This window comes from Phallusia mammillata, chromosome 4 (assembly GCF_965637545.1).
Source record: "Phallusia mammillata chromosome 4, kaPhaMamm4.hap1.1, whole genome shotgun sequence".
NCBI classification, from domain to species: Eukaryota; Metazoa; Chordata; class Ascidiacea; order Phlebobranchia; family Ascidiidae; genus Phallusia; species Phallusia mammillata.
Window position 1 is genome coordinate 23049097 of NC_137255.1, and position 21017 is coordinate 23070113.

The 21017-nt window shown below is 37.7% G+C and overlaps 4 protein-coding genes and 1 long non-coding RNA gene across 6 annotated transcripts; 1 reads left to right on the plus strand and 4 right to left on the minus strand.

Moving 5' to 3' along the window:
- The first annotated feature begins 1557 nt into the window (after positions 1–1557).
- LOC145225282 (uncharacterized) lies at positions 1558–4165 on the plus strand. Its single transcript, XR_013859843.1, has 5 exons — positions 1558–1824; positions 2300–2401; positions 2795–2951; positions 3094–4001; positions 4107–4165. It is a non-coding gene; the product is annotated as an uncharacterized LOC145225282 (long non-coding RNA).
- On the minus strand, positions 2769–4159 carry LOC145225281 (uncharacterized). Its single transcript, XM_080091974.1, has 3 exons — positions 4048–4159; positions 3832–3926; positions 2769–3654 (listed from the first exon to the last, which is right to left on the minus strand). The coding sequence occupies exons 1-3, from the start codon at positions 4048–4050 to the stop codon at positions 3129–3131; spliced, it is 624 nt and encodes a 207-aa protein (XP_079948100.1). The 5' UTR covers positions 4051–4159; the 3' UTR covers positions 2769–3128.
- A 5568-nt stretch (positions 4166–9733) lies between the features above and the next one.
- Positions 9734–12420, minus strand: LOC145222383 (putative tRNA(His) guanylyltransferase). 2 transcript variants are annotated; one of them, XM_080088489.1, is made up of 5 exons: positions 12129–12420; positions 11700–11869; positions 11278–11363; positions 10644–10751; positions 9734–10182 (listed from the first exon to the last, which is right to left on the minus strand). In XM_080088489.1, the coding sequence occupies exons 1-5, from the start codon at positions 12407–12409 to the stop codon at positions 10018–10020; spliced, it is 810 nt and encodes a 269-aa protein (XP_079944615.1). In that variant the 5' UTR covers positions 12410–12420; the 3' UTR covers positions 9734–10017. The 2 variants fall into 2 exon arrangements, with proteins under 2 accessions (XP_079944615.1, XP_079944616.1); XM_080088490.1 differs by having other exon boundaries at positions 12122–12285.
- Positions 12421–12606: 186 nt separating this feature from the next.
- On the minus strand, positions 12607–15141 carry LOC145222379 (elongator complex protein 3). The gene is made up of 2 exons (XM_080088484.1): positions 13661–15141; positions 12607–13397 (listed from the first exon to the last, which is right to left on the minus strand). The coding sequence occupies exons 1-2, from the start codon at positions 14749–14751 to the stop codon at positions 12842–12844; spliced, it is 1647 nt and encodes a 548-aa protein (XP_079944610.1). The 5' UTR covers positions 14752–15141; the 3' UTR covers positions 12607–12841.
- Positions 15142–15983: 842 nt separating this feature from the next.
- On the minus strand, positions 15984–20801 carry LOC145222380 (pantothenate kinase 3-like). The gene is made up of 7 exons (XM_080088485.1): positions 20706–20801; positions 20123–20452; positions 19535–19754; positions 19115–19312; positions 18041–18227; positions 17846–17969; positions 15984–17784 (listed from the first exon to the last, which is right to left on the minus strand). The coding sequence occupies exons 2-7, from the start codon at positions 20432–20434 to the stop codon at positions 17611–17613; spliced, it is 1215 nt and encodes a 404-aa protein (XP_079944611.1). The 5' UTR covers positions 20435–20452; positions 20706–20801; the 3' UTR covers positions 15984–17610.
- Between the last annotated feature and the right edge of the window lie 216 nt (positions 20802–21017).

A 21017-nucleotide genomic window follows, 5' to 3' on the forward strand; every position in this document is an offset into this window, starting at 1 on the left:
TGTCACGTTAAAACAACACACTCTCTGTACATTAAAGAGCAGAAGAAAGGGCCTGTGGTGCATTTTTGCCACAAAATTATGGCACTTCTCCATTTTTAGTGGAATGTTATGACGTACATCCTATTTGCTGGAATGTGTTTATCAGAATATCGCAGTGGGGCCAGATTAGATTGATAACACACCTTTATTGGTTAACTAAGATCTTGCCTGGCGGCATTGTGGCAACGTTTGGGATGGGCCGGATACCACATGAAGTATCAAAGATTGAGACTGATAATCATTTTATTACTGCCTTAATTTATTGCCAAACACATAAGCAATCACGTACAATCAGTTGCAGAGCTTTTATGGCAATTTTGAGAGCAAGGTTTGAAAATAAACAACCACATGGGCATAAACAATAAATTTGCCTTTTCAATTTACTCGCTCGATTTCTTCTAAGAGCTATTAATTTGTTGCACATATAATTTGCATGAGAATTTTTACCAAAAGTTTTATTTCCAAAATACGTTAGGTGGTGCAAGAGAGACTGAAATTTACCCTAAATATAACTTTACGACCAAACCTCATTTTAAAATAGGAACATAAAAATATGCCATCAACGGTATACCCAACTAAAGTGCATTATATTATCTAAACAGCCACAAAATAAAAGTTTTCTTCATTAGATTTAAAAATGATATTTCCTTGTTATAGATTTGCGTTGTAACTGATGATAACTCTGTTCTTCTAAAATACGCGCGAATTCCTGTATACACGTGTCCTTAAGATATGCTGTAAACAATGGTTCCGCTAAAAATCGTTTCATTATAGCTTTAGTAGTGAGTTTCAATATTCTTTGGGAAAAAATTTCGATACGAGTATAGACCAGTTTGCTGCAAAGGTTTGGATAGCTTGTGATTATAGGTAATGCAGATTTTTTTTAAATCAGTGTTTGGTTTAAGTTATATAAGCTTTTTTTTAATCGCGTTTAATTCTTCCTGGACTTTTAAGATCTGTTTGCTTGATGACCCTTGTTCGTGATTCGCCGCATAAGCCGTGGACATTAAGCTTATGTGAGTCTGCTTACTATAAACAAAACACGGTGAGCTCAAAGTTGAGAGATCGCCATCTGATAAGACACGAGGAATCGGAGCCTGTGAAGTGAATAGCAAATTCGGACAAAATGGCCGCGGTTGCCTATAGTGTAGCAGACAATCCGTCTAGTTCCCTGTGCAACGGTTGCGACTCGTTCCGAGTATTAAGTGATTGAGACAATTAATCCCAGATGTAACCTCAAACAAAAACGCTGCCAGATGGACTCTAGAGTGGCAGAATAAAACAGCGCTACCTGGCGTTGTATTAACTACTGCCATTGCCGAGCGATCAGCACACAAGAGCAGTTTTTGTTCTCGAAAATCGCGTGCGTTTTATGCTTAATGCTTCTGCGCGCCGAAATGGGTATGGCTTCTAAATAATAAATAAATAAACAATCGTTCATGCACGGGCTATCGCGTGGCACCTTCCGGTACAAGGACAATCGAGTCATTGAAGGCCTCCTTTGAGATTGATCTTCGATCGTTACTGCGATCAGAGCTAAAGAGCAAGCGAGAAAAGCATTGGGTGGCTTTTGCAGTGACATTTTATCAGTCGCTTATGCAGATGTTAACAGATGATTCGCTTGGTGGCCGAAGGCGCGGGGTTTAGTCATTTTGCTTGCGACTTTTGATAATGGATACATGTTCAAATTCGTGTGAAAAATTGGGTGTTGATGTTTTACTAATATCGAAACTGTGGTAACCATTGAACGAAAAGTGTATTATCCGAAAAGGGTGCAATTGCAAGGTTTGCATAAGTAAATTTTAATATTGCCGATTACAAAATTAAAAATTGCACTGTCTAATTCCAGAACTTTTAAATTCGAAAACGTCGGCTATCAGTTTGAAGGTCCTCCTAATACGTTTTGTTAACTTTCAAAACGTGCAAACGGAACACCTAAAACATTACCGCTAAAACGCAATTCAAAACATACGTTTGGATTTAAAAAAACCCTACACAAACCTAAATTAAAGTAGATCTTCAAATACAGTCAAAGATTGATTTGCACGACCATGTAGCTCCCCTGAACCAATGATTGAGCATTTAAAGGATTTGCTAAATCTTTTGTTTGTGATATTTTTACCACTTCACTTAATCCACACGTATTTCAGATTGGTCGAAATGTTACGCTTAATACAAACGGCTAATGATTTGAGCATTACAATCTGTTTGTTGTGTCTAATGATTGTGGCATATAAAGAAAGCTATATTTCTGTTGCAGGAGTTGTGTAGCAAACCATGCTTACCGCACGCCCGGAAGGTGACAACAAACTATCGAAACAAACGGGCTTTGTAGCCAACCCACGAGAAGCTTAAGCGGAATGTAGGTCAATCCTAGAGCTTATTTTACACTTTTCACTGCATTAAACGCCATTTTGCCGAAGCGTTGTACCTGGCCCAGTGTGAATTTACATTTTTAATTTTCTTTTAACTCTTAAGAAAACACGCCGAGTAGATCAGTAGTCTATATTTGGTAAAATCTACTTGGACCGTTTCGATTTTTTCTTGTCGATTACTTTAATTTGTTTTCATAGATAGATTGTCCAATTTCTTTTGATTAAAAATTCCCTTTAAGGCATTACAAGCCTAATTGTTAATTTTGGTCAATTTCATTCAACTTGCAACACCGTTCCCTACGAAAGTTGGAGTAGCATTAGGAATGATTCCCAGAATCAATTTACTCGTATTTCTTAAGTGCAGTGAATTTATTTTAAAGCGCCACGTTCATACGATGTTACTTGGCAAGAACGCTGATAAAAAATATAAATAAATCTCTGGAGACGGAAAAACAATATGGAACTGGCGATACGCAGCAAAAGACACATGTGGCACAACTGGAAGAAGAGCATGGCGACAGAAAACAAAAGAACAATGTAATGAAAATTCTGCATAAAAGCGTGCGAATATGATAACTTTGTTTCAGCTTACATCATACCTGCATTAGTTCACAGAAATTAGACTCTGAAACAAGTATTCTGGCATTAAAAATAACTTTTACCGAAAACTCGATTTTAGGTTGATGAAAAGACCAAACTCCTGTGGGATGGTCTTTACTTGGAACCGCGCGATTGAAAGCAAATCAATCTTACACCAGCTGTAACTCGCTCGTTTACGGTACGGCAGAGTTCACCGACTCGTTCCTCCAATATGCGGTTGCTCATGTGCCTCGTCATTCCGTTGGGCGTAAGGAGGTTGGCCGAAGAGATTGGCCGCTGCGAGGAAATACGCATCTGCAGTCCTCTGGTGATTGGCACCAAGTATGTGACAGCTCCAGCGCTTGCAGCAGCAACGTCTGACTTCTTATGAGAATTGCCATTGCGAACACGTTGCCTGAGGTTGCTTTCTTGGCTTGCGTAGTGGATCGCATGGCCGTCGGTATACCGCCTTTGGTGAAAGGATGGGCGTCTTGGCGTTCCAACGCTATTTTCTTGATCGAGTTCTACCCGCACTGCCACCTTGTCGTTTGTGTCTCCGCTAGGGTTGGTAAGCTTCTTGATTATCTGAAGACGGTTAAACATCGCTTCAAGCTCGCGGCGGTGACGGTGGAAATTTTCATGGCGCGACGATTGACGTTTGCTGTTGAATAAGTTAAAATGTTAATTGCGAACTGAACTAATACGTTTGTAATATGCTGGCAGATGTGAAAGTCTATCGTTTTTCGTTCAATACTGTATTAAAACAACGATTTTGTAAACGATATGTGTAACTAGATAAGTTAAACACACGAACAAAAATTCATATCAAGTAGCTTACCGTATTGTTCGTGCGTTTGTCGGGGTGCAGAAGAGAATAACAGCGGACGCCGTGCAAAGAAGAAGAATGAGTTTCATCGTATTGTTGTGCTGCATCTACGAAAAAATCAAAAAGTTTGAAACTGCTTCACACTGATTTCTAAACACTGTACAATCATTAAATCAGAAAAGGTACATTTTTCTGTTTGCTAAATAAAACCATTAATATAAATCTTACCATTTTAGTCGTAGCTTTTAATAACTGACGAAGGTCTATAGTAGATTTTTCTCTGGTAGGTTTTTATCGCTGCAACCGATTTGATGGCAACTTCTTTGCCGAGGAGGCTTTTATATTCGAAGAAAAGCCACAAAATAACGACGAAAAAAGGCTCGCATCATCACTGCCTCGGACTATCTATACGTCACCGTGGAGAATAGCATCGACCTTTCGGGTCGTGAGACGGCATTATGGGAAATATTACTTCGTTGTGGAACTTGAATCAGCAGTCCAGAGTCAGTAGGCTTTCCCAGCAAGCTTTTAATTGGAAAACAATTTCTTTCATCGCGCATATGCGTATTTACTTAAAGTACCAGTCGCGGAAAAGCGCGTAATGCGGAAGCATTACACGAATTACTCTGGAACCCAGTACGAGGAAAAATCTCCTTGGCGTCCAACGATTCCAAAAATTTCCAACAACATTTTCAGAAAATCCAGAAATTGTAAAATTTTATTGAACTGTATACTTTGGTTTGAGAACAAGGAAGGTGGAAATTTACACATCTATTGAATATTCCAGAAAATTAATATTGAATGGTGATTTTTAACAGTTACAAACAAATGACATAGAAACAGTGACATATTTGTTTATTAAAGTGATTTCAGCAAAACGTTTGATAACATTTGGGTAAAAACAAATTTTCTATGTAAAACAATATAACGAGCAATCCTTTGTGCGTTTTTCTGTGCAATAAACATCAAATTAAGACCAACCCAATTCGTATTTGGATACCTAATTAGATGGTTTTCAATAAATAGGCCTTTCGCCTTTTTATTTCCATATGTTTATTTGCCTCTATGCTAAACTGGTAATCTGTTTTCCCTGACCTTTGCGCTTCCTACTGGCAACAAATATACGTGACACGAAATTCTGAGTTGCATCCAAAAACGAGGGCTTACTTACTCCAACCCAATATAGTAACTTTATGCGATCAATATGAAAAATATACGTGACAGCCAAAATGCCATAACCGTACAATTTTACTCTTAAAACATGGTAGTCTTGGTGGGAATTAAGAATATACGCAAAATAATCCAACCTCAAAATTAAAAATTAGGCTCTTTATATCTGGTAACAAAACAAGATTAGAAAGATATGTTTGTTTATCTAAGGGTGTGGTATATTATGAATTTACTGATCAGAAAGATAAAAAACGACTTTAACGTACGCGTAAAAGTATGCAGTCATGCACAATGTGGCGATTGTTACACACAAAGCCCTTTCAACTGCAGAATACTTGCATTCACACAACTGTCATTGTTGATCACAAACAATTGTTCATGAAAAAGGTAATTTGACAGATGAAGCTTAACGCATTAAGTGCCCTTTGAGGTGCAGTACGTGCAAGTTTGGTCGAGCACTCAGAACATGCTGTGAGAAATAGGAAACAGTTCATGCCCAATCAACTAATCTGTGACGATGCTGTGGTTTTGATGAAATGATATCGTGAGCAATACGCCGTATTACACAACATGGAGCAGTGTGCCTACGTGAGTATTGGCAGTTTTCCCTTCTAGTAAACAATTAATAAGTCTACACCGCATCGTACCACAAATTTCGCACGGTGGTTAATGGTTCAAAAAACGTTTGGTAATCAGATTGGCAAATTTGTTTAGGGTTGCTGACCCTCAGTAAATTTTGCATTTGACGTAATTTGGTGGGAATATTGCTAAACCGTGCGTGTCCTACGTACCCTAAGCTGGAAACCGACAAACAATCAGCGACAAGAAATAGATTTTATTTGCACTGTCGTGGGCCACTGAAAACGTCTGCGTCATTTGCAGTCAGCAGCCTCTCTAATGGGTGTAAAATTATTATTTGTTCGGGTTTGAAACCTACGTATGTCTGCCTTTAAAAGCGACTTTTTTATGGCTACGCAAACGTTCCTTCCGTCAAGCTATGACAATAAGTCCTTATTTCAATAAATGCTTTGACTAGAAATATCAGTCCTTTCGTGAATATAATTTTTCTATTTGAAACAACTTTTCTCATACCAACCAGATAGGTACAATAGCTCGATTAGCATTTTATAATACATGTTTTGTAACAATGAACATGTTGTGCATCTTGCCCTTACAAACAGCTCTTTACGTGCCACATAAAGCCAGTAGATTCGTGCGGTGCAAGACAAGCACAATGGGATAGCTGTAAACGAAAAATATTTTAGAACGGGTGAGGTGGTTGTTATAGTTGTTGCGTGATTTGCTACCTTACAAGTGTCTATTTGTAGAAGCGGTTTGCAAATAGATGGCCTTGGGTGTTAATAAAATTTGTGGTCCGAGACCAATTGCGAAAATCGGTCGCTCCAGCAAGTTTCCCAGAACAATGATCATCATAATCCTGTTTAGTGTAATCAGTGCGGAAAATTGATCTTAACTTGTAACATATACAGGGCTTTCCGCGGCATGCCGGTTTGCAAATTTCCTGCAGCAGTATATACTGTTCAATTAGAATATAATCTGTCTTAATTTGGTGGAAATTTCGCCACAATCATGTACAAGCGCTTAGACAGCTGTTTTATTGTTAAATCTATAAGCCTCTGCAAATGGTTACGTAACTGCACATTGCAAGTTGCAGCTTCGCCGTTGAAAGGCCTCGTTGTGTTTTAGCACATAAATCACTTCGTAATCTGCATCACGAAACAAATATAATTAGATACAATAAATAAACTTCTGGAGCTCAACGTATGCTGGTAATAACTTTCGTAAACAGTGATTTCGCTTTCACGTTTACGGTCAATGTTTTATACGCTGCCTTGTTTAAACGAGAGAAGGCATGCTAATGTCACATCAAACACTTGTAGGCGACTATCTGTGGAATATACGCATTTTCATGTGATTTATTTTTTTAGTGTTATACTTTGACACAAAATCGTACATGCACTTTTTTACGACAAAAACGCAACAAGAACATTTTTTTTCTAATGTAATTTTGACATTGTTTGTTTTATTAGCGGATAAATGCGCACGGAATAATATGTAAGTATGAAAATGGGTCGTATAACCGTAACTCACACACGGAATCTGGCCGTCGTATTTCGGACAGAAAAAGAATTGTTGATGGCCAATGATTTCAGGGGATTTTCTGTAATCGTGCGCAAAATCGCTGGGATCGACTTCTGTTAGTCATCACTCTACTGGAAACGGTATCATAAGAGAGAGGAACCGCATACAAATCAGTTTCCTTTTCCAAATAGGATTTGCAGTGATTCATAGCAAAGATCGTGCGGTGGCTGTTATGGCGAATTACGAGATTTTGATGTGGTACCGAAGCGGCCGGTATCGTGAAATCCGCTCAGGGCGATTGTATCAATGGGAAATAGTTGACCCGTGGCTGTGAGGGGTTGTCTGATAACAAGTAATCCCACCTTTAACTTTTCGTGTGTCTTGGCATACAGACAAGCTTATTAAGCATCACTATAATAGACTGGCTATGAGCACGCACCCGTTTCGCCGCAGCATATACATGTCCGTGCGTTGGAACGTGGGGCCAGTGGGCAATTACGAACGGGCTTTAAATAACATTAAACGGGCTTGATTCGGGTCTGTTTTCACAGTCGGCCTAATTTGTGTAGTAAATTCCCAAAGTTTTTAATTCGATGCATTTTATTCTAAAACAACAGCTTGGAGCCCGCATACAGCTCTGAAACTCGCATTCAGAGGTAGAGAAAAAACTTGAAAATATCGGCCGTTTTATTTGCAGATTTGCTACTTTCATTGATTCACTTGATAATTGGTAATGTATATATGTCACTAATACAGCAAGCGTAACTTAGACCTTGCGCTGCGACACAGCCAATTTGACAGGCAATTTTAAACAAATGTATTTTGTGTTTAAATTTGTATGTGTTGCAATCTGAGGTACAGAGGTGGTTGTCGGATTTATGTTGCATATCTAAATTATGTTCGTAAGCTTTTGTAAAAAGTATTAAACGCAGCGCCCACAAGGAAAGTGAAAAATTGCAAAATGGCGAAACTGCATACGATGACTAAGGTATTAATCACACTAAAGGTTGCTACGAACCAGAAAAAAGCAACGCTACACACTTTGTGTTCTATTTTTGGAGACCACCAACATTATAGTTTACTGAGCTGGATAAAGTGGATCTTAAATGCATTTTCCAGCGAAACGTGACACGAAAATTGCCTTAAATGGAGGGTTGGGTGGGCTTAGATGGCCATATACAGAGATATCGGTCGACTAAGCGGCACTTCACAACGGAAGCTGAGGGGATTCTTTGGTTCGTTGCAAAGTTCAACATTCTACGTACACAATAGAGCCTTTCTTTGCAACTTGGGAGACTGTACCACTTGGTAACAAGCCCCTGCAAAAAGCAAACCCGCCCAATGCATTCGCTTGCTAATCGTAAAAATCAGTGGTAGATTATTAAGGATTAGTAAGTTGTTCTAAAAGGTTGAAATAACGCCTATTTATAACTTGGGTAGACGACTTATAATTTGAAGTCACGTACGTCTACGGTATTTAAATTTCCATTTTTGTCTGATCCGAGAAAATGGACCAGGTTTCAGTGGCAAAGAGTCCACGGACTGCAGATTTTATCAATCTTAAGACCACGATTCACTTCTTTGTTATAAGCATAATTACATTTTAATTAAAGATTGGTCATTGCTACCAACAGCAATTTCGGTGTTTTCGTAGTTATAACCAAAAATAAGGGATTGATACTTTTCATATAAGCTGCATAGGAAGATTGTGTGTGAACTGTGAAATACAGTTGGTAGATAATGACATAATCGTTGACAAGGTGGATTCCCGACCCGAAATGGACGTTTGCACGAGCTTTGCGGCTAAAACAACTTGCAAAAACGTGATGCTGCAATCCGATAGCCCACCGGCGGTTCCAACCGCACTTTCAAAACAAACGTGTTTTTTTAACAAACCAAGACCCATTGTGTGTGGCATCGGCGTGATGTTTGCTTTCGCCAAATCAAACAGTCATTGCACAGACCCACCTGGGGTCGACAATCGTGGGAAAGCCGTCGTTTTTGCAAAGGTGACTGCTCCGCGTTTTATCAGTGCGGCGTCCTTGTTTGCTTGTGTTGGAGCAAAGTTGGATGTGGTTGATTGATCTGGTCTTTTTGCCGGAATCAACGGTTTCCATTGTCGGTTTGCACGAACTGTTTCGAAAGTAAACTGCAACGGATTTCTTTATGACTGTGCAATCGCCTGACAAATCGTTTTTTGCATGGAACGATGAATTTGGAACCTTTTGTTGAAAATGCATGATGGCAACTTAGGAAAATCGAATATCCATCTGGTTGTTGATTTCAACTATGCTTGTTTATGTGCAAAGGTATGCGTTTAGGCCCAAAGTCAAAATTGCATTTTTCGTCGTGTGAAACCTAAATTGTGATTGGGTTGAGGGTTTCACTTTGAATAAAACGTGCTTGATTTGCCCTTGACTCACATAAGGTCAAATTGGTGTCGTAATTTGAGGTAAATCTTCTTTTTGGGACTTCATTGCAAAAAATATAGATATCAGTTTCCCTTACAACTCTGAATCATCATTTGCGACTAAAATAGCTCTTAGGTCACTTTATTTGTCAGAAGTACTTTCCTTGAATAGACAAGTGGACGTGTCTATTTGCTTTGAATTGTTGCGATCTTAAAATACCAAAAAACAAATTCCAGCGTGATCAAGCTTTTATTGGCGTATAATCTCCCATAAATCACTTCACGCTTGTAATTCCAGGGAGAGAACACACAGAAAGTTCAAAGAACAAAACTAAAATTACAATACTAACAGCTGACGACCAGTCGTGTGCTGTAAACAGTCACTCCATCAACATCTCGATGCGTGTGGCATTGGAATTCACCACTCGCACACATTAAAGCAGCAGATTTCAGAACACACGCATTGTCTCAGAAAAAATACCACTATTTTATTATGGTGCAGTGACCCTAAGCTACTATGGGTCTAGAAGGTGGGGATAGGTTTTCCAAAATTCGTCTTTGATGACGTCCACGTGGAGTTCCAAAAGAGGTGTTGGAATTTGTTTTTTACCGCGCTCCGTCCGTTTGTTTTCCTTTGCCTCACCCGCCGTAGCTGCAGGTTGGAACGTTTGTGGCTTTTTCTGAAAATAGTGTTGAAAAAGGAAGTTCTACTCGTGAACAAGTGAAATAGCAAGGGCATAACATTTCTAGCGCTGAAAACAGCAAAGCTAGAAGTAATTGCAAAAGTAGTTGCATAAGTATAATAAAAAAATAGGGATTTAACAAAAAAATATTTACAAGCCATTGCAATGGAAATGTTATGTGCTAAATTTACACTCACAAATTTAGAAAGCAATATGTGGTTTCTGGATTAAACAATAATAAACTGTTTACAACATCCGAGGTACACGCGGAACCACGCGATACGTGTACGGACACATTACACTTTGAAGTAAGTCAGTTACAAAACAGGATTACAACCCGAGCCGAAAATAGGCAGACTCCAAGCCAAAGCGGCGAGCAAGTGCCTAAAATCGGTTGTAAGCGGGTAATCTTGGCGCCGACGAGTGCAGCTAAAAATAAACCCCTGCAGCCAGTTTACCTTGTCTCGTATTACGACGGTGCCTTTGCGGAAGATCTGTTCCAAGTTGTTGTAGTTGATACCGAACTGTGCAAAGAGGATCTCATTCTTATCGCTAGCCAGAGTGCCCTGCGCGTGACAACAAGGTGTCAAAGGTCGTTGCCGCTCGTAGAAGCAGGTGGCAGTGTACGGAAATGACACTTGACATCGACGGTGCCTTATCCGTGATGCACAGGTGCCGGAAAAGGCGGTTTTCGGGTCAAGTGCTTACCCGTTTGTGCCTAAGGGAAGGCTTGAACGCTAATGATATGATGATATCCCAGTATAAGGTCACGTGCGATGGACACTTTACTTTGCCTACACCTTTGAATTTGTAAATAACGATACATCTTTATACGTGTGAATTTTTGTTTTTAAGGAACAACAAGCTAGGATTTTATTGTGCTACTGTCGTTGCGGTGGTAGTACTATCAAATGTATAAAAATATTTGGTTCTTAAATGCTTATTGGGTGTAAGTACAACGTAAAGGGTATTTTTTAAACAGTACATCTTGTAAACACGTTTGACTTAGATTTAGAACTCTTGAGTGCCATCCTTTGGTTACTTATGCACTTGTTTCAAACCACTAGATAGAGCTAGAACAGCAAATTTCACCTTAAGTCGCTCTTGGGCATCTGTTGGTGTCAAACCAGAATGAACTAAAGCCCAAAACGTTGTGTTTTGCAAGTTGTTGATGTGGCCTGTGGTAAAAACAACATTTATCAATCCCAAACAAAACAACTAACTTAATGTAGGCCTTTGAGATTTAAATAAAAATTACACCCATGTAGTACTAAACCTGATTGTCAGTTTTAAACTTTGAGGCGCTTTATTTAGATTGAATATTGTTAATGCAACTCAAACATCAGCTTTTTTGTCATACATTGTGCATTGAGAATAAAGTTCTCAATATGCAGTATGTAATGTTAAGACAAAAACTCACCAACAAAACTAATCGTTGCAATTGCACTTGAGGTAATTGGGTTAAGATTAACACAAGCAAACATTTCATAATGCTATGGCTGTCTCTTACTTACAGTCAACTTGTCTCCAACTTAAGTAATCCCTTAAGTTTTTGTCGCTTGGATAAAGAACTGTGCGGGCATCAAAGGCTGGTGGATAAAGAAGTTCCTTGTCCGGAAAGAAAGATTTCCAATGAAAAACATAGGCTGAAGCAAATTGTGACACAACAAGTGATGACAACTTACTGAAATAAATTAAATGATATTATGTTTTTTTCTTTCAGACAACAAAATTAATTTTAAGAAAACCATTATATTTTCTGCTTAAAATTTAGATGACAAACATTTGTAAAGAAATAATTTAAAGCATATATTTGTATTGTACGAGTTTCGATTCTGGACATAAAAACATTATGTAATACTGTTACAAAAACACTACACTAGTGCTACAAAATCGGGAAAAAATTGTTACTTATGACATTATATCAATTTGGTACCTGCTACCTTGCCCTCCTGTTGAATGATGTTGTTGATTTTTTGAAAACAAATGAATATTCATCGCTTTGTCCATAGGCCAGTACAACATCCACCATTCCATTCATAACTTCCTGAGCTGCTCTGGACATTAGTTTCAAGGCCCTTGCATCATTTGGTTTCTCAAATTCGTGTTTGTGAGAAAATTTGTGAAAATTCTTTCCATCAATCCTAACAATTGGCCAGCAGTTCGGAAGGCACATATCCGGAAGTTCAAATTTACGCACATACTCAAACTGACTGTTTGTCATTCTGGCTTGAAAAGTCCAAATAGATAAGAGATATGTATTGTTTCCCAAGTGATTTTTGTAGGACAGTTTAAACAAAGCAACAATTTCCCTTATGTTGTTGTCTAACAATAGAAGTGATCATTAGTGTTGGCATTTTGAGCATTACATTCTTTAGACCAATCAACCTGGTACAATTGTGAGCTATACAAACACCAATACACCATGTGCAATTGTTTTTATCTTCTGACATAAAAACATTGAATTCATTTTCAGTTAACATTATGGCAGATTTTGTACATTTGATACAAAACATAAAACACACATATTTTCATTGAATGTAAATGACTTCCAACAAAACACAAAATACCCAGTTCCACAATAATTATCCACCCTAGAAAGCTATCACATGTTAAACATCTTTATGCTTATAATAAATAAAATGCAAAAAAAGTTTTAGACCAAAGACTTGGACATGTAAGGTCCATCCAGGATATAACCAAGTTTTCTGTAATAGTTCCTTGTTCCCACACCCGAGATGACAGTAATTTTTGTGGATCCGTGTTCTTCAAGGGCAATTCTCTCTGCCTCTTCCATTAGCAATGTTCCAAAACCCTGATGTTGAAATTTACCAGGGTCTCTGGAACTCACAGGGACTACACTCCCATAAACATGAAGCTCACGAACAACGGACACTCTCTTGTCCTTTAACTCCGGCCTAAAGGCCTCTTTAGAGCATTTTCGCAGCCTCAGTAGTCCAATGAGAATGTCCTGCTCAGGGTCTTCGTAGGATAAAAACGTTTCCCAGCCTCCATTAGCAGTGTAGTCTCTGCGAATTAATTCAACTTCGTATGGTTTGACTTTATGATGAATCTCTTGGATTCCTGCCTCCCTCGTGCGAACATCTCTGCATGTTGTGCCAAGGTCTTTCATGCGGGCAAGAACAAGCTCTCTGAGGTTACCGTGCTCCACACCGGAAGTCACCAAAGGCATCGGGATATCTCTTTGCACTCTGTAAATGATAGAGAAAAGTTTTAAATAGTGTAAACCTTGGTTAAACCGGATTCATTTAACCCAGATCTTTGTCTAATCTGGACACTTATTAAGTCCAAACAGGCCCGGATTAACAGAAGTTTACTGTTATTCTAATTTCGTTTGGTGGTAATGTAACGTTCTTAAATGATTTTGTTTTAGTCATATATAACTTGAATTTAGTCAGTAATTTGTTGCCCAATGGCCCAACGTTTTAATGACAAGCGATGTAAAGCCACGAACCTGTACACTCGAGTCCATGGTGGAACAAGAGCCAGAATTCTTGCTACAAGGTCAATTAATGTTGAAGGAGAATAGCTGTTGTATCTTCCAGTCTTCCACAGTTCATACAAACCAGTCCCTCGAATAACCAACGTGGGATAAATCTTTAAACCATCTGCACGAAAAGCTGGATTCTCAAAGAATTCGACGAATTGTTCAATGTCCCTCTCTAATGGCACATTGGGAAGATTGGGCATCATGTGCACAACCACTTTGTAACCAGAGTCCTTGGCAAGTTGAAAACACTCAGTGACAGCACGAACTGTGTGACCCCTGTTTGTGTCACGCGCCACATCTTCATACACACTCTGTACACCGATTTCCAACCTTGTGCACCCATAACTTAACATTTCACTCAAATGCTTCTTCAAACAATAATCTGGTCTTGTTTCAATTGTGATTCCAATGCACTTTGTTTTGCTGCGCTCAGAGTACTTTACAGCCTCTTCAACGCTGTTACTCACATGGCCAGATAAAGCATCGTGCAGATTTCTGATAAAGTAATCTTTATAGGAGTCGGGAAGTGACATGAAAGTGCCTCCCATTACAATGAACTCAACCTTGTCTACTGAGTGGCCAAGCTGTTTAAGTTGCTCAACCCGATGGCGTGTCTGCAAAAATGGATCATACCGAGCCCGTATAGCTCTCATTGATGTTGGTTCATATCCAGTGTATGACTGAGTTGAATATTCAAAATCTGAATCTGGTCCCCCTGGACAATATACACAGATATTGCCAGTCATGTTGATGTGAGGGCACCTGTGGGGTTTACACATGACAGCAACGACTGCTATTCCACTTGCAGTCCTGACTGGTTTTGCTTTTAGTTTTGGCAGTAAGGCACGTTTGTACCTGTGTGGAACAGCTGCAATAATGTCAGTCAGTCGTGGTTGTGACTTCAAGCCATATTTGGAGGAGACTTTGCCCTTCAGTTTATTGAGATTTATATCTTTGCGTTCTTCATGGGCTTCAATTAGCACTTTAACAATCTCAGCTGTAGAGACTGCCAAAAGTTCAGCCTGTGATTGACCAGGTTCTTTACTCTTACCCATCTTTATAAACTACAGGTATGCGGGTAACATAAATTAATAATATTTACAGTGGATCAAGTCAAATTTGACATAAAAATGCTTTATTTTTTAAAGACAAATGTAAGTATAATAGTACCCAAAATGCAAAAGTGTAAGTGAATTAAATGTGCACTCTGACAATATGATTTCACTGGACATGAACTTGAGTTTCAAGCATGTTCATGTATCTTTTTGATAGCTTGTAACTTCAGAACGCTCCCACTACATTTTCTACATATACCAGTTATATTTATCTACTAATGATAAGAGACCACTTAATACTTTGAGGTGAAATATAATACACAAGTCAGTCTATACCTGGCCTGTATACAATTTAGTTATTATTATGTAGTTATAACTTTTCGTTATTGTTGTTGCTAAAAAAGCATTACTTTTGTCCACTTATTGCAAAACTTCTCAAAATGTGTTAATGCAAGTGACGAAAACACGCAATACTTTGTTTCGATTTACGCAGACCACGTGGGCTGTCACAGTTGATTGCACATCATCCGCATCACGGAATATTTTTAATTGTTTAGCAGTTTACGCTGATAACTTCTCAACATGCAACTTTGTATATTTCGTGTATCACAAAGAAGAGACTACCGAATATATTTTTCGTACTGTCTGTGTCATTACCTCATAATATAAAGTAGGAATGTAGAAAAATGGTTGTGCGGGGTGCAAACAACGCCTGTGTAAATTATGTTTTGACAAAGTTACGCAAACTTCTGTATGACTCGTTGTTTCTATGCAAGGACATTGTTGTTGATAAGGTGACGATTAGCTGTCAGGGGTGTTGAATTGACAGTAGACGACGTGTTTGCTGTTTGCTTTGGAAAGGCATGTGAAGCAACAATATGACCCATATTCAGACAAAAAAACCTTGATCGAGATTCGTCAAAAAAGAAACAACTTTCATTTTGACAATGTGCGATGAACGCAAATGTAAAACTCTCCGACCTGTGGCACTTCTGTTTTTGGAAAAGGGACTTGCCCTGTACCAAAACTTAAGAAATCGACTACCACCTCATGAGCACAAGGTGACCTTTGTCACGTAAAGGTTTTGACCTTGTCAATACTGACATCCAAACGTTGAAAGTAGTCTTATATAGTGCTATGAATCGGTTAAGTCTGTTTCACCAACTCTGGAAATTAATGACAACCTATATTTTTACAAAGTTGTTTATACAGCAAGCAATGCAAATACTCCATTGTTGTACCAAAGCTTTATTAGAGACAACATCAGTGGAACACAATGTAACAGCTAGAGAATGCAAAGTCTCAGTAAATCTTTGTGCATATTCAATTGTTAGCAATGGCTACATTAATGGAGCATACTAGTAGTACACAAATACATACATATAACACATAGTGCATATAAAGAGATGACAAAACTCAGTTGTAAAACTGGGTCCGTCTTTGAAACACAGAAACAAAACTCATCAAAAAACAGAGGTTTTTATTTGCTATGTGTTTGGTACAACTGGTGCAGACCAGCACACACTTGCATGTAGAGTTTGTTAAATTTATAAATACTAAATTAAAAAGAGCGTAATTCCATCTTAATTTCAAAATATGAGCGAAAAGGTAAAAAATTACTTACTCTTAGGCAATTAGGTAACAAAATTTCCAACAACAAGCCCATTATTGACAACCAGTTTTTGCTTTCCTACCATACCATGCAAAAATATGTGTGTATATTTTCCCTCTGTTTGGGTAAACTGTTGTATGTTAATAACATCAAAAAATTTGTCTGACACATGTTAGTTGTGGAAATACAAAAACTGATGTTCAATAAAGATTCAGAGTACAACATTTTCAATTCATTAATTTGAGAAGCATATTCACAACAATCACCTTTACCATGTTACTATTCAGGTAGGTTAGTAGATTATTTGAAAAGTAGAATGGTAGTCTGACAAAAGCAAACAGTAATTTCAAACGGTCACACAAAGTTTTGGCTCTAACAATTATCACAACCAAAAAACATTTGCTTCATTTTTTACAGTAAACATTAACAGTAGGATCGTGTACATATGATTAACAAGTGTCACTCAAACTGTGGAGGGCTACCAACCAAGGGTGAATTATATGGTGCTTATAAATATAATGAAACATGGGGTTGAAAGTGTCAAAAATGTATGACATTTTATGATTCTAAATGTTACATTAAAAAAAAACACTGTATATGTTCCACTACTTGAAAAACACTATACCCTTGTTCATCAAACCTTTGTTTGGCAAAATGATTATTTTTTTGTCTAATTCATAAAAATATACAAACACACAAAACAAAATTATATTTTTCTCATCAGCATTTTAATGCTAAAATGCCTTAAAAAATCAATTTTATGTATGTTTTTGGTAGTTTAATCTTTTACCATATTATTTCATGTTGTGCATACATACCCAAGGCAATTTGAAGCACTGCCAAAAACAAAATGCCTAACAAACAGCATTTACATAATTGTGGTCATTTACAAATGAAAAAATAATATATCATTTGGTCATAAAAATTATACCTACAATGATATGTATATGTTTAAAGTTACTGTATAAATAATAAAATCCTGAGAAGTGCATTATAAGAGGAAGGACATTTGTTGGCCCTAAGTTGCTCAATTGCCTATCAAAAGCAGCCACAATATTTACTGCATTATTGTACAGATAAATCGCTTCTGATATGTTTGTTATGCATACTTCATTTCAGCAACTTTAAAATGTGCTAAGGTTTGTCACATTGTAGCTACAAACCTTCTGCATGCATTGGACTAATGAGCAGATTACTCCACACAGATTAAAATGCAATTTGCAAAAACTTATGGGCAGCTGAAGGATTTAACAAGTGACTGTGCCAAGCAAGGCACCAACTGCCCCAAAGTAACCTTCGTGCTCCAAGAACAATGCTCGCATGGCCCCCTTTGACCAGTACTCCATTGCATAGGCAAGTAATCGCATGGAAATGGGATTTACACGCAAAAAGTTGCCAACAAACACAATTCGTTCAACTTCCTGCAAAGAAATGGATGAACAGTTGGCAAAAAAATTGTTGCGTGATAAGTTCTGAACTTACCTCTTTAACTGCCCAGTTGATGGCAATACCTCCTATGTTGTTGGTAATCGTGACCAAGGTGGCTTTGGCTAAATCTTCTTTAGAGGCATTTTGTCTGCATTCTTCAATATTCATTTTACCAAAGCTGCAAGTAGAGGTATTTTCTAACTTCCAACCATTTTGTAACTATTTGTTTGAAATATAATGTAACATTACCTAGATGCTACAACATCTCCGGCCAAACCAAACTTGGTGTATCCTCCTTCACCATAGATATCAGATACAAGTTTGTCAACTTTCGTACTTTCACCGTGTGTTGCCAACTCAATGGCTTCTTCAAATGTCTTACAGCCAGTCAGTAGGCAACACAAACCAAGAAATGTTCCACCCCCAAGACTGGTCCCTGCATGTGCCATTTACTAACAGTTAGTTTGTTACATATAAATAAACTTTAGACATTTTTTTCGTAAATAGTCTAGGAAGTTTTGTGTTTTTTTTAAGACGAAACAGAAAATTAAAGTTATTATATACAGGAATTCACATACAGCAGTGTTTCTCAACCTGGGGGTCGCGACCCCCCAAGGGGTCGCCAAGCACTTTTGAGGGGGTCGCGGAGACGCAACCGAACACGGAATTATTTTATCTGTATCAAAAAAACTTTCCCTGTGACTTTTGTTTAGCATATAGTAACTCACACGACCGTTTGATTTAGAACGGGCGCAACAATATTTGCGATTGTATACTTCTATAATTGTGGGTTTTGGTTTTTCTTAACATAAAAAAACACGAAATAGTGAAATAGTTAGTGAAAAATAGGCGTTTTCCGGAATACAGCAAAACGCCAAACTATTGCAGCCATGTTAGATTGCAAATGTGTGATGAACACAATCAACACATGCTGGTAGTTAAACTTCCTGTGTGTGTGCGTGTGTAAAGGGGTCGCGTGGTGTTAGAAAATCTCTAAAGGGGGTCGCATAGTAAAAAAGGTTGAGAACCACTGACATACAGTTTGACATAGTGTAGCAGTTGTATTAAACACAAGGCTTTGAGCTATTTGAAACATATCAATGTATAATTTGTGTAGAAATATTTCGTCAAGTAACCAAACCTGCCCCTTTTCTTGTTTTCAAAAGCATTTTTGCAAGTTAAAGTCAGTTAATTAACAAACCATGTAAAACAAAACTACTACACTTTAGTAAGTAGGTTCCTATTCAATAAAACTGCAACTGAATTGCAAAGACTTGCACCCTTTACCAACACAACCATATACCAACAAAACAACAAACTTGCCTGATACTCTGGAATAATCTTCTTGTGATTTTACAAGCACTACACTCACTCCTGATCCAATGTTTACCACAATATATGGGTAAGGATTTCGGAAGTCAAATGGAACTTTCACTATGGGATCATTGGAAAGGGGATTTTGTATGGAAAAACACTCTGAGTGCCCATTCACATCGCTGTTATGATCAACAAAATGAATGCCTGAACAAATTTTGCAGTGTAGCTACAACCAACAAATGGTTTAAAATAGATTAAAAAAGCATATCGTGTAACTAATTCCATAGTTGCCAAGCTGATAATTCAATTAACCAGATTTTTAGTGGGTTCATACCCATATGCAATTAAACAGAATTTATGAGTTATCCAAAGGCAATTAACCATATTTATCTAAGTTTAATGGATAAGGTAACATTCTGTTCATACCTTTCAGCAAACAGTCCATCTCATCAAGTTTGTTCAATCTAATATTGACATCAGTTAAAAAGGACTCTTCAAACTTGTAAGCGCCACCCCCTGTGGCATGCATGGTATCTATTAATGCAGCAAACTGCTTTTCTTTGGCCATGTTGATAAAGACTTGCATTTGTTCAGTGGGAAAACGAATGAAATGAATGTTCCCCACATATCCCTGCAGATTGATGTTCTGCAAATAAAATAGTTCTTGTTTTGATGTATGACATTACTTTACTGGTAATATATTATAGTCCGTTTGACTTTGGGTCATGTAATAAATGTAACTCTAGCGCCATTGTATGTTGAAAATCTCTATTTTGGGAGTAAAGAAAGAAAATAATCCGCCTAGTGTGCACCGGAGGCAAGTGAAAATTGAAAATAAACAGAGTAAGGGGTGCCACAATAACTTTTTGTTTTTTAAATGTGATATAATTTCTCACGAATTTTTTTTATTTATTTCTTGAGAATCGAGACTAGATTTTTTTTAGATTTCTCAAGAAGGAACTCTAGTTTAAGCATAAAAATAGCTTCTTGACTTTTTGAGCTTGGCAAGCTTACTTTCAATTCCAAATGTGCGTCCCTGATACCAGTTCCACCATATGCAGTATTGGAGGTCAAGTACTTCCGAATCGTTTTCAATGATTCTTTCTCTGTTTGCTGCTCATCAGGGGTGATATACAGGGGTTCAAAATATACTAATTTAACCAGTGTTCCACCAATGTCAATACCAAACCATGGAAATGGATGTCTTTTTAATGACGCCTTGCGTTGCCGAGTACCGGTTTTAGAAGTTGGATAAATAGCCTGTTTTTTATCTTTACATTCAGGTTTGCTTCCACTAGAACTTAATGGTTCATCTTTATCACCCATTGCTTTTAAGAGCTGTTACTGCAAAGAAACAGTTATTAACCGTTACATCAAATAACCTTCCCTTTTAAAAAAGATTTAGAAAATTTCCAATGCAGCTATATATATGTATAAACAATACTGCGTTAAACAACAGTAACTAAACTGCACTGCTATTTGTTGAAAACTCAAAAACCTGATTAAAAAGTGTACATCAAGTTTAGTTTTTAAATTAAACGCTATATTGACTCATAACCATATCCTGTTCCTATGTATTTGAGCAACTAATACCTACCGTAAATTGCAAGTCATGCGTTCAATAATGCCTTAAATCAAACAACGTTGCTGTTATTATAAAACGACTATAAAAACCAACATTTCCTATAAAGACACACATATGAAGTAAATGATTGGCAAGACATGATTTGTTGCTGTATTTTTTTTAATCTTTACTACTGAGCAAGCAAATACCAACACATTGCAACTGAACTTTGGCGTTTACACATAATCATTCATGCGTTACATTAAAACTGACTTTTACGTCCCACATAGCGGTCAATGCTGAATCATGCAACAGAAAATGACAGCTAACAAACACTTAATCTTG

Bases quoted from the DNA above. Each gene is read 5' to 3' on its own strand.
- LOC145222379 (XM_080088484.1), bottom strand. From the start codon at position 14,751: ATGGGTAAGAGTAAAGAACCTGGTCAATCACAGGCTGAACTTTTGGCA. The intron at 13,398-13,660 runs GTTCGTGGCTTT...TATCATTTACAG, and splicing joins CCATGGACTCGAGTGTACAG to AGTGCAAAGAGATATCCCGA.
- LOC145222383 (XM_080088489.1), bottom strand. From the start codon at position 12,409: ATGACAAACAGTCAGTTTGAGTATGTGCGTAAATTTGAACTTCCGGAT. The intron at 10,752-11,277 runs GTGAAATTTGCT...TGTCACGCGCAG, and splicing joins ATGCCCAAGAGCGACTTAAG to GGCACTCTGGCTAGCGATAA. The intron at 10,183-10,643 runs GTAAACTGGCTG...CACTATTTTCAG, and splicing joins CCGTCGTAATACGAGACAAG to AAAAAGCCACAAACGTTCCA.
- LOC145222380 (XM_080088485.1), bottom strand. From the start codon at position 20,434: ATGGGTGATAAAGATGAACCATTAAGTTCTAGTGGAAGCAAACCTGAA. The intron at 18,228-19,114 runs GCAAGTTTGTTG...TGGCACATGCAG, and splicing joins AGATTATTCCAGAGTATCAG to GGACCAGTCTTGGGGGTGGA. The intron at 17,970-18,040 runs GTAATGTTACAT...CTCTACTTGCAG, and splicing joins GGAGATGTTGTAGCATCTAG to CTTTGGTAAAATGAATATTG.
- LOC145225281 (XM_080091974.1), bottom strand. The intron at 3,655-3,831 runs GTAAGCTACTTG...CTTATTCAACAG, and splicing joins ACAAACGCACGAACAATACG to CAAACGTCAATCGTCGCGCC.